General features: G+C 42.1%; 1 protein-coding gene across 1 annotated transcript in view; it reads left to right on the top strand.

The window, feature by feature from the left end:
* LOC118388974 (carbohydrate sulfotransferase 11-like) overlaps positions 1 to 10832 on the top strand; it is a 30551-nt gene extending 19719 nt beyond the window's left edge. The window contains exon 3 of the mRNA XM_035778621.2: positions 8017 to 10832. Within this exon, the coding sequence (XP_035634514.1) occupies positions 8017 to 8865 (849 nt within the window). The 3' untranslated portion in view covers positions 8866 to 10832. The remainder of the gene's footprint in view (positions 1 to 8016) is intronic.
* Positions 10833 to 12485: the final 1653 nt, after the last annotated feature.

Raw genomic sequence — 12485 nt, 5'->3', positions numbered from 1 at the left:
GAGGGCCTCTGTGTCGAGATAGCCTACCGCTGAAATGCGATGAATCAATTGAGGAACATGATAACGCTCAGAATTTATGAATGGCCTGTTTTGCAATTCACAACAATGGCATTGGTTGATCAAAGATAGTTACTATAACATTACTAAAATATCTGTTTAATTTGCTCTGAAATCTTTCCATAGTGGCACAACCAAGCCGGTGCAGCGCCCCTCTTAACCCTGGCATAGTGACCATATCTTGGTTTTAAACACTTTAAGTGGGTAATTCTTTAAGTGTGTATTTTTTGCGGTATTTCTCCGGACTCTCTCTGTTAGTAGGAATTATTCCCGGTATTTAAACGGGAAAATATGAATCCCTAATAAGTAGCCTATAGAGTTGTACTTTATAGGCTACTTAAATACCTCATGACATTCTTCTTCTCAACAAACATCTATACAGTGTGTCACTATGACGGTTTGACATTCTGGTGTCAGCAGAGGCAAAAAGCTAACCTGTGGCCTGGAACTCTCTGCAATTACTTTTCATCAACACAAGGTTCGCTAAAACTTTATGGCAACATTTGACATTTACATGGGCATTACTCCAGGCCACAGGCATTACTCCAGGCCACAGACATTACTCCAGGCCACAGTCATTACTCCAGGGTAATTGTAATGTAGAAAACATACATAATTCCCGGGATGTGTTTGTATGTACAGGTTGTGGTATATTATACAGTATGACATTACGTAGGGACTGTTCCAGAACTAAGACTTGGAGAGAATGTGAGAGAAATTAGCTTGGCTGTTGCCAATTAAATCATACAGGGAGGGTAGTCTGAGGCTCATGCCAAATGACAGAACTGCTTGAGACATTATTTACTTATAATCGCTTGCAGTTTTCTTTTTGTTATTTTGCACTTAGCTTGTCCAAAGTGGAACTCTGTGCTCTTGCTATACTTTGAGGAATTTGAGTTTGAGTTCATGCAGGCAGCAAGCAAAACTGGTGGAAGATTTTAACAAATATTATTCTGATTTGTCTGACTTTAGTTTTGGAACACGAAAGGGTGTAATTACTTTATACTGGAAATGTAACTTAAGCAAAAGATTTACAATGCATGGAGAGTTGACCTTGCATGCTTAAGTTACCCTTATATGCTGACTACACTGGCCATGCACGTACGTTCGCATGCGCCATCGCAAGCATTTAGAGTTTGTTCATCCATACCAGACGCGATCATGACTCGCAGGTAAAAATATTTAAACCAACTGTGAACCAACTATATTAATTGCGGGTCATGTCAAACACATCTGAAATATTCATGGACATTTATCTAGCCTCCATTGCTAACTTATTTGTCCTGGGAGATAAATATTGAGTTGTTATTTTACCAATGTACGATAACCAGAAGATGGTGGCTAGTTGATCAACAGGATTTTCACCCCAGGTCGAGGGCTTTGAAAACAGGGTTAAACTCCAGAATGGAGACCTCTCGCTCACCATTACCTCAGCTGGGCTACTATGAGTGTATCTGCAATAACAACATTTTACAGGATGTAGAACTAGGCGTTTTGGTCCCCAATGTCAAATCTGATCATGTTGGAGATAACGTGAAGCTTACTTGCCACGGCTCAACTGAAAAACAAACTCCTGACTAGGGTTTGGACACTTTCCGTGGGAATTAACAGGAATTAATGGAAATATATGCAAATTAATATTAATACCATTTAAATGTAAAAGTTTTTAGCATTGGATATATTTACCATATCATATAGAGACAGAAACATAGACCTTTTACCTGATCATAAGTTGACATAATTGCAAATGATTCAATCCTTCCAACAGAAAAAAATTCAAAACAAATTGTTACGAATGAAACTTTAATTAAATGAGTTGACTCTTCACATGGGATGATTTCACTGAACAACAAAAGAAAGGGAATATTGAATGATTCCCAATGATCCATCGGATCTCCCAAAAATGTTTTCAACATACATCTGTAAAATGATAGTCTAGAAACTAAAGCTTTGGTTGTCTTCCTCTCAGGCTTCCATGTCTTCTTCCTGGACCTCCTCAATGTCCACCTTTGTCCAACTCTGAGGCCTCATCTTCACTGTCACTTTACAACCTTGTTGAGGATGGCTTGTTGTCAGGCTCAAAAAGCCTCAAATATGCCCGGATGGCCACCAATTATTCAACCCTTGTATTGGTCAGCCTGTTGCATGCTTTGGTGTGTGTGTTCCCAAACAAGGAACAGTTGCGCTCTGAGGCGGCTGATGTTGGTGGGATTTGAAGGATGATGAAGGCAACAGGGTTGAAGAGCCTCAGATCCACAAAGTCCCTTCCACCAGGTGGCTGATGAGATATGTTGGCACGACTACCATATTGCATCTCCATCTCAAAGCCCTTGCTTGGAAGTGTACTTCACCAGAATGCCAAGAACCTTGCCCTCATCCAGGCCAAGGTGGCGAGACACGGTAGTGATGACACCATAGGCCTTATTGATCTCTGCACCAGACAGGATGCTCTTGCCAGCATACTTGGGGTCCAACATGTACGCTGCAGCATGTATGGGCTTCAGGCAGAAGTCTTCACGCTTTTTGATGTATTTCAGAACTATAGTTTCCTCTGCATGGAGCAATAGTGTAGTGGGCAGGACAGTACGGATTTCTTCTCTTACATCTGCAAGCAGAGTCTGAACATCAGACAGGACGGCATTGTCTCTCTCAATTCGTGCAATGGCCACTGCTATAGGTTTCAGGCTGCTTACTACTCTCTCCCAAAATACATCATCCATGAGGATCCTCTTGATGGGGCTGTCCATATCGGCAGACTGTGATATGACCATTTATTGGAGAGACTCCTTCCCCTCTATGAGACTGTCAAACATGATGACAACACCACCCCAACGGGTGTTGCTGGGCTGCTTCAAAGTGGTGCTCTTATTCTGCTCAGTTTGCTTGGTGAGGTAAGTGAGAGTCTATCCATAGTTTTCAGTGCCATGATGTCCTTGAGGAGCAGATTCAATGCATGAGCAGCACAGCCAATGGGTGTGATGTGAGGTTAGAACTCGTCCACTTTAGACCAAGTAGCCTTCATGTTCGCAGCATTGTCTGTCACTAGTGCAAATACCTTCTGTGCTCCAAGGTCATTGATGACTGCCTTCAGCTCATCTGCAATGTAGAGATCGGTGTGTCTGTTGTCCCTTGTGTCTATGCTCTTGTAGAATACTAGTTGAGGGGTGGAGATTAGAGGTCGACCGATTAATCGGAATGGCCAGTTAATTAAATCGGTAATCTGCATTTTTGGACACCAATCATTGCACTCCACGAGGAGACTGCGTTGCAGGCTGACTACCTGTTATGCGAGTGCAGCAAGGAGCCACGGTAAGGTGCTAGCTAGCATTAAACGTATCTTATAAAAAACAATCAATCTTAGGATAATCACTAGTTAACTACACATGGTTGATGATATTACTAGTTTATCTAGCTTGTCCTGCATTGCATATAATTGATGCGGTGCCTGTTAATTTATCATTGGATCACAGCCTACTTCGCCAAACAGGTGATTTAACAAGCGCATTCGCGAAAAAAGCACTGTCGTTGCACCAATGTGTACCTAACCATAAACATCAACGCCTTTCTTAAAATCAATACACAATGATATATTTTTAAACATGCATATTTAGTTAATATTGCCTGCTGACATTAATTTCTTTTAACTAGGGAAATTGTGTCACTCTCTTGCATTCTGTGCAACAGATTCAGGGTATATGCAGCCATTTGGGCTGCCTGGCTCATTGCGAACTGTGTGAAGACAATGTCTTCCTAACAAAGACAGCCAACTTTGCCAAACGGGGGATAATTTACAAATTTGCGAAAAAAAAGCACAATCGTTGCACAAATGTACCCAACAATAAACATCAATGCCTTTCTTAAAATCATTACACAGAAGTATATATTTTTTAAACCTGCATATTTAGTTAAAAGGAATTAATGTTAGCAGGCAATATTAAACTAGGGAAATTGTGTCACTTCTCTTGAGTTCATTGCACACAGAGTCAGAGTATATGCAACAATTTGGGCCGCCTGGCTCGTTGCGAACTAATTTGCCAGAATTTTACGTAATTATGACAACATTGAAGGTTGTGCAATGTAAGAGCAATATTTAGACTTATGGATGCCACCAGTTAGATAAAATATGGAACGGTTCCGTATTTCACTGAAAGAATAAACGTTTTGTTTTCGAAATGATAGTTTCTGGATTTGACCAAGTTAATGACCTAAGGCTCGTATTTCTGTGTGTTATTATATTATAATTAAGTCTACGATTTGATAGAGCAGTCTGACTGAGCGGTGGTAGGCAGCAGCAGGCTGTATTGCCAGCAGCTCTTCACAATGCTTCAAGCATTGCACTGTTTGACTTCAAGCCTATCAACTCCCGGGATTAGGCTGGCAATACTAAAGTACCTGTTAGAACATCCAATAGTCAAAGGTATATGAAATATAAATGGTATAGAGAGAAATAGTCCTATAATAACTACAACCTAAAACTTCCTACCTGGGAATATTGAAGACTCATTTTAAAAGAACCACCATCATAATGTTCACCTCGAATAGAAGTAGAGGGACTTTTGTCAGAAGTTGCTTGTTGTGAGCGCTGAGGTAACTTTATGCACTTGGCCAGATGATTCTGCATCATTGTTGCATTCTTCACATATGATTTAGCACAGTATTTGGAAATGTACACAGCTTTTCCTTCATTAGCTGCAGTGAAATGTCTCCACACATCAGATAGTGCCCATTGCGTTTTCCTGTAAAGATGAGGAAAAAACGAGTTAAAAAAACCCAAATACAATTCCATGTACAGATAAATAGTTAAGCAGTTAGATTAAACAACTCCTTTGTAAGATAAATGTTTTAAAATGAAACATGTATGGAAACAGGTGAATTAATACTCCTCAGTTAGCAGGCTCAAGCAAGCTAAAATCCACATGGTAGCAAAAACTAACTAGCAGAAATTGTTAACAAGTTAGAAATGATTTAAACACACTTTGCTGTAGGCAACTATTTACTAGTTAACAAAAAATCTAGTATGTAATTTAAAATATATTCACCCCACCCAGTATTGTAATCATAACTTACCAGAAAGCGTGTAGTCCTTGGCTCAGACAGTGTAGTAGTGTGGGCTCAATAGCATCTCATTAGTGTACAAGATCTTGAGAATCAGCTGTACATGTGATTGAAGAGTGCACTGTGCATGCAGAGGGTTGCAATTCTATTGAATTGGGGGTAGTTTAATCAAAATATGACAAAGACCTAGAATTGCCTTATGTGCATCCCACAAAAAAGTTATGTTAACTTTTTTTTATGAATTTAAGCCAAATTCCCCAAATTCCAGGGCTTAACTTCCCATGGAGAATTTCCAGAAAATGTACCAGAATGTTTCCGATTCTTTGCAACCCTACCCCTGACAGTGAGGTACAGGTCTATTGGAAAAAGATCAGAAGAATGTTTTGTCTGTCATAGGAGATCATTTTTACCTATGGCCCTAGATTTTAGAACAGGGTATCTGGGTCAAATATCATAGATACTTACCGACAGGGAGACCTTTCTCTCACCCTTACCGATTTAAACCTTTCTGATCAGGGCAATTACCAGTGGGGAATTCCAGATGCTGTCAACTTCACAGTCACTGTCCCTGTTCAAGAAAAACACTCTGAGGACACAGGAATGTTGCCAATTGGTATCACGTTTAGCACACCTTATCGATCGGACGACAGAAGAAGGCAGAGAGAGTTTGGATGATGATCGTACTGAGGAGGAGCCCCTGAGATCAGGAGAGAACAGAGTTTGAATAGACTTATTTAGGACAATTCAAGGATGGGGGGCATGACTTTGAAATAGGCAATTCAAATCTTTAATTCACATGACCTCCAAATTATGATCTCTGAGTTTTTAGTAAGTTATCTATGATTAATCGTTCATCCACGTGGGGTTTTATGCTCCTGAAAATCAATGAGAAGATGGGAGAGGCGGGACTTGCATCACGTCATGTGTGTCAAATAGAACCAAGTTGTAATTTAGCGCTTGGCTATGCAGATGCTCGTTCACGCGCATGAGCGGTGTGGGTGAAATGGTTGAATAATATGTATGTGTAAATGTATTTTGCAACGCTTGCGCATGCAACGGGGCCGGTGTGGTTTGCGTGTTTGCGTGGTTTGCATAAAAATACATATTGCTCCACTAATTCCACTCAGATTGTCATATAAGATAGTCTTTACACTGTTATTGATAATGAATGACATTGATAAGTAATTGCTTACCTGGTGCCAAAAGATAAAGTGATAGTTTTTACTTGATGTTTTACTTGATAACTTCTGCTTGACAAAATTGCGTTTTATAGAGAGATATAACTTCCCAGCTACACAATGAGTGAAGGCTCAGAGTTGGCATCGTTGTAGCCTGCTTAAGTGTGTCCTTGAGCTTTCAGTGTAAACAGTGTCTTCTCAAACCAGCTCACATATGCCAACAGACACAGACACAAGAGACACAGACACTGAGAGCCTCTGCATTTGGCTGAGTAAATGGAAGGAGTAAATACAGGTTTTGTACAGGAAGGAAGCCAAGTTGAACTGGTTGACCAGTAGTGTTGAGATTGGGAGAGATTTACAGCAAATATGATTATGACATCCAGCTACAGTGTGTGTGCACGTGGGAGAGAAATGGCTCATTAAAACTCAACTATCAAAACTCAACGATCAAGTCTTAAGTTTGACAAACAATAAGATCATTTAGAGAAGATGTAATTCAGAGTCATTCAGCACGAACATACTCGTCTCGGATGCAGATTCCCTAATGCACACATTTTCATCTTATTTTCTACCTCTCCCGTATACTCTCAATTTTCTGGAGATTAGCTCCATTCTTGGACAGATTATGCCTATTACGGTTAATCTCCCAGACATTTATACTATTACATAAGCACGTAGCGAACTCCTTTTCAGAATGAATTTTCTGTGCGGGTAAGGACAAGGTGTAGAATGAATTCTATGAAGTGACGTTGGAATGCGAGGAGCGTTTCTGCCCCTGCAAGTAACTTCCTAATGTCAATAGACTGAGGAGGTCCAAGCCTTACTTTTGAAAGGGTGTTTTTTTCCCCCTCATATTCGGGTTGAAAATGGCCCCATACAGAAACAACCCCTAGCCCCTAATAAGGCACTTGTGTAAATCTGAAAGAATTGGATGGGTATAAGCAATATGTAAACATAATTCCATCCATCTAGCCTCTCTGATTCAGAGGGGTTGGGTTTAATGCAGAAGACACATTTTGGTTGAATGCATTCAGTTGTGCGACTGACTAGGTCTCCCCTTTCCCCTTCATTTTTACATTTGACATTTTAGTCATTTAGCAGACACTCTTATCCAGAGTGACTTACAGTTAGTGCATCCATCTTAAGATATGTAGGTGAGACGACCACATGTCATAGTACGTACATTTCTCCTCAATAAACTATCTGCAAAGCCAGTGCTACTAAGAAAATACAAGTGCAAGTTGTTAGTTCGAGAAAAGCAAGGGTGTTATTTATACTTTTGTTGATTAATCAAGATACGGGCAAGGTGGCGATACAACAACATTGCCTATACCTAATCCTGTTATTTTGGATGTACTTGAAGTGTGTTTGGGCTAGGGGTTGTTGTGGGGCCAGAACCCTTCGTAGATTGTCCAGCCTTGTGTTCAGCCTCATTAAATATATATTTTTTCGTATTGTGTAGACCAGTTTCTTGTCTCCCATTCTGCAATCTGATGAGTGTTGAAACTTCCTGCGTTCACCTGTTGAAATATGCCAATGTGTTCAGTAACATGGATATAAAGTATCCCCCAGCCATAACCATCTCACTTTCTACTCACCTCAAGAAAACAAACTGTGATCAAACAACACGAGACATCTACCAGAATTTCAGACAAATTCAAGCTGGTTTTTTTTAATGGAATACTGGAATACTCACTGAATCCTCTCCTCTCTTCTCCTGTAGCTGGAGCAGTCGGCAGTGCAGGTGACCCACCAGGGTCGGCGGGAGCTGCTGGAAGACGCCTGCCGCTTGTACACGCGCAAGCGCCGCGTCCTCATCCCCGAGGACCTCAAGCACATCATTGTGGACGACCAGCATGGCCTGCTCTACTGCTACGTGCCCAAGGTGGCCTGCACCAACTGGAAACGAGTTCTCATGGTCCTGACAGGCGCCGCCGGCCCCCACCGCGACCCCCTCGCCATTCCCGCCAATGAGGCCCACGTGCCGGGCAACCTACGCACCCTCTCTGAGTACTCCACCTCCCAGATCAACCAGCGACTGCGCTCTTACCTGAAGTTTGTGTTTGTGCGCGAGCCTTTTGAGCGGCTCGTCTCGGCCTACCGCAACAAGTTCACACGGAGCTACAACACAGCTTTCCACAAGCGCTATGGCACCAAGATCATCCGCCAGCATCGGCCTGACCCGCAGGCCGAGGCGCTGGAGCGGGGCGACGACGTCTCCTTTGAGGAATTTGTGTACTACCTGGTGGACCCGGCCACGCAGCGTGAGGAGCCCTTCAACGAGCACTGGGAGCGGGTGCACACGCTGTGCCACCCCTGCCTCATCCACTATGATGTGGTGGGCAAGTACGAGACGCTGGAGCAGGACTCCCGCTACGTGCTGCAGCTGGCCGGGGTGAAGGGCCAGGTGACCTTCCCCACCTCAGCCAAGAGCACCAGGACTACGGGAGACATGGCTGCCCAGTTCTTCCACAGCATCAGCCCCTTCTACCAGAAGAAGCTGTACAACCTATACCACATGGACTTCCTGCTGTTCAACTACTCCACGCCGGAGTACCTGAAGTTTGGATGAAGTAACTTTTCTTAGGAGTAGGCTTTGTTTGAACCGTCTGTCATAAGGACTAGGTAATGCAGTTGTAAGCATGAAGTCGTGCCCAGTCCCCACGAGCTTATTGCTAGTGTCGTGGCAGCTTGAAGTAGTCAAATATCAGACAGCTGATATCAGCTGTTTGTATGACTTTTAGCAGCTGTTGCTTTATGACAACATTTGTATAACCTATGACAGAGGGCTCCAGATAATTGTTGCAGACAATTTTAACATGGATCCCGGGACTCTCCAAAACACAATAACACTTGTTACCAAGAGACCTAACCTGGTGAACTCTAAGCAACTAACTAAAGATATCTTTCATATCAAAGGTAAGAGTGGCTTTAAGATGAGATGTCCTCACAACCGGCAATGGACACTTTCTCAAGATGGAGAAGTTGACTAAACTAGGCAAATTATGTTGTACTGTAACAATGAGCCACTGGAGATTGAACTGTTGCCTTTGAATGTGTAAAATGCACCTACAGTATAGTGCACATTAACTCAAAATGACCAAACTCTATGACACCACCAACAAACCTTGTTTTTTTCTTACAAAGTTTCAATTGTCACCAACAATGTTCCATTCTACAGTCAGACTAAGAGGAACACAAGCTGTCTGAAAGTAATATTTATCTCACAGGGGTGCTGAAAGTCTTCATTTTAGTGCCTTTGAGTGTTGGCCTTGTGACTCAAAGGTGTATGACATCCTTTGGAAATGTGACTGACGTCAGCGTCTTCTTTGTTACTGTAGAGGTGTGTACAGAGCATGGCATTGACTATCATTGTGATATTTGCGTCTCGATGTCAACAAACTGCGGTTAGATCACACGGAGACATTTGGAATATCTACCATAACTTCAGACATATTCAAATAAACACATAAACACTGCTGGTTTTGTGTGTCCCTGTCTGGAATGCTGGTGGACCGGTCAACATCAAGGATAAGAATCCAGCTGTGCAATATGTGGAATTTACTGTGTGAATGTTTGAAATATTGAGGTAAAATCAAGCTGTTTTGTAGTTGTTTTGAAAGAACGTATGGAAAGCCGATTTGTGTCCAATGTTCTGAAAGATGAGCTGTCACGATAGTCATTATTATTACCAGTCTTCATGTCTACACTCTTAATATTGTGCTAGCATCAACAGGGACACCCCTGGAGGCTTGGAACCCTGTCTGATAAAGTATACCTAAAGGCCCGCCCCGACTGTACGATTTTAGCCATCTTATGCCACGATTTTGCCGTCCCAGACAAAATGTCCACGTCGTAGGCAAATTCTTAGGTCGTAAATGATTGTCGGAGGTCTTGGCTCGTTCAGTATGACAAGGCCTAGGTCTGCCAATTAAGTACCACTACGTGCGGTTGTAGGCTTTGTCAAGTTCTGTCAGTGTCCAATTTTTGTTATGCCTTCATCGTATAGTGTGGCTGGTGTTACGAGCCGATCCCGGTGACTGACCAACAGGAACACGGCCAATGATGCCATGCTGGCGTGCCCATACTGCCCTCGTTCCCAGCCATAAACGGGTCCATACCCTTTTTCTTTTCTTTTCTTGGGTTTCTCGAGACAAAATACAGCCAACATCACAGCAACAGCTTGTTGTTGTTCTTTTGACGCCATGCTTGACACGCCCAGTTGATGTAGCCTACATCGCAGTTGACGTAGCCTACGTCTGTTGACGTAGCCTCGCAAGGCAGTCACAAAATGTGATGACAGAACTGAAGAAAATCTATAATCTGGCCAGGTTGATATCAATATTTTTATTTGGTCATGTAATAATCGTAAAAGACTGAATCCAAAGTACGGTGTGGGAAGGCCTTAAGACAAGGGATAGTACATAGAAATTACATTTGTTGGCAGTGGGTAGTTTAACAAACCCAAAGTGTGGACCTCTTGTCTATAAACTGCTTTCAAGGTAAAGAAACTTAATAAATATGTAATTTTAAAGGCGATATATGTCATATTTTTGCATTGTAATTTCAGAAAATGGCCTTTGATAGTGTTGATAATGATAGTGTTTCACAATATTTCTTCCACCAAATGATTTATTCGGCCCACATAAAATTGCATTCTAATGGTGCAGCCCTCTTATTGGTCAACAAAAGACAGACTGGCTTTTGTTGTCAAATTGACTGGGTTCAGCAAATCTCTTGTTGTCAGTTCAACAACAGCCCCAGTCAATGTGATAGCAATAGACACAAAAATATTATTTCTCTGTGCACACATTTGTTTACATCCCTGTAAGTGAGCATTTCTTCTTTGCCAGGATAAGCCATCCATCTGACAGGTGTGGCATATCAATAATTAAATTAAGATTAAATAGCATGATCATTACACAGGTGCACCTTGTGATGGGGACAATAAAAGGCCACTAAACTGTGCAGTTTTGTCACACAACACAATGCCACAGATGTCTCAAGTTTTGAGGGAGCGTGCAATTGACATGCTGACTGCAGGAATGTCCACCAGAGCTGTTGCCAGATAATTGAATGCTCATTTCTCTACCATAAGCCGCCTCTAACATAATTTTAGAGAATTTGGCAGTATGTCCAATCGGCCTCAGATACTGAGGACCATTGTCGTGCCATTCAGCCGCCGCCATCACCTCATGTTTCAGTATGGTAATGCATGGCCCCATGTCACAAAGATCTATACACAATTCTTGGAAGCTGAAAATGTCCCAGTTCTTCCAGCAAACATACTCACCAGACATGTCACCCATTGAGCATGTTTGGCATGCTCTGGATCAACGTGTACGACAGTATGTTCCAGTTCCCGCCAATATCCAGCAACTTTGCACAGCCATTGAAGAGGAGTGGGAAAACATTCCATAGGCCACAATCAACATCCTGATCAACTGCCTGTGGCAAATGTTGGTCCCACCAGATACTGGTTTTCTGATCCACGGCCCTACCTTTTTTTGAGGTATCTGTGACCAACAGATGTATCTGTATTCCCAGTCATGTGAAATCCATAGATTAGGACTTAATGAATGTATGATTGATTGATTTCTATTTATGTACCAAGCTAAAAACACGGAGCCTAACATAAGCTGCTAGGAGGATGTTATGTAATGTAATTGAAGTAGGTGAGTGACTGACCTTTTCCCTTCGTGTCGTTTTTCGGTGGCTATATACAGTTAGGGATGCAAGTGTCATTTGGTTAGCTAGCAAGAACTTGAAATACTGTTATCCAGTTAGCATACCTCATGCATTCGCAAATTCACTCTGGCTATCTACTCTGATTTCAGAGCACTCTCGTCTGTGTGCCAGAGTGCAGAATAACTGCTGAATTTACGAATGCTCAACACTCGCTAGATATGACCGGTGTCAGTAAACTTAGGCAAAACATATAATTGTTAGTCATGAACGTGCTAGATAACATGTTAACAGCTTAACCAGCTGTGCTACGGCGAGTAAAATGGTCAGAGTGAGGCATTCATTTGTGTCTGGAAGTAGTTAGCTAGCAAGCGAGCCAACTTTAGCCAGTTAGCTTGGGTGCTTGGTTGGGACAATAATTAATGCATTGGTAGGCAAGCTGCTGCAGAAGGACAAGTAGGCTACAATTCCCCATTATTTATTAGTACAATTTTGACAGGCAACTAG

The sequence above is a fragment of the Oncorhynchus keta genome, chromosome 10 (assembly GCF_023373465.1).
Source record: "Oncorhynchus keta strain PuntledgeMale-10-30-2019 chromosome 10, Oket_V2, whole genome shotgun sequence".
NCBI classification, from domain to species: domain Eukaryota; kingdom Metazoa; phylum Chordata; class Actinopteri; order Salmoniformes; family Salmonidae; genus Oncorhynchus; species Oncorhynchus keta.
The sequence above is the reverse complement of the archived record's forward strand: the minus strand, read 5'-3'. Positions and strand labels throughout refer to the sequence as shown.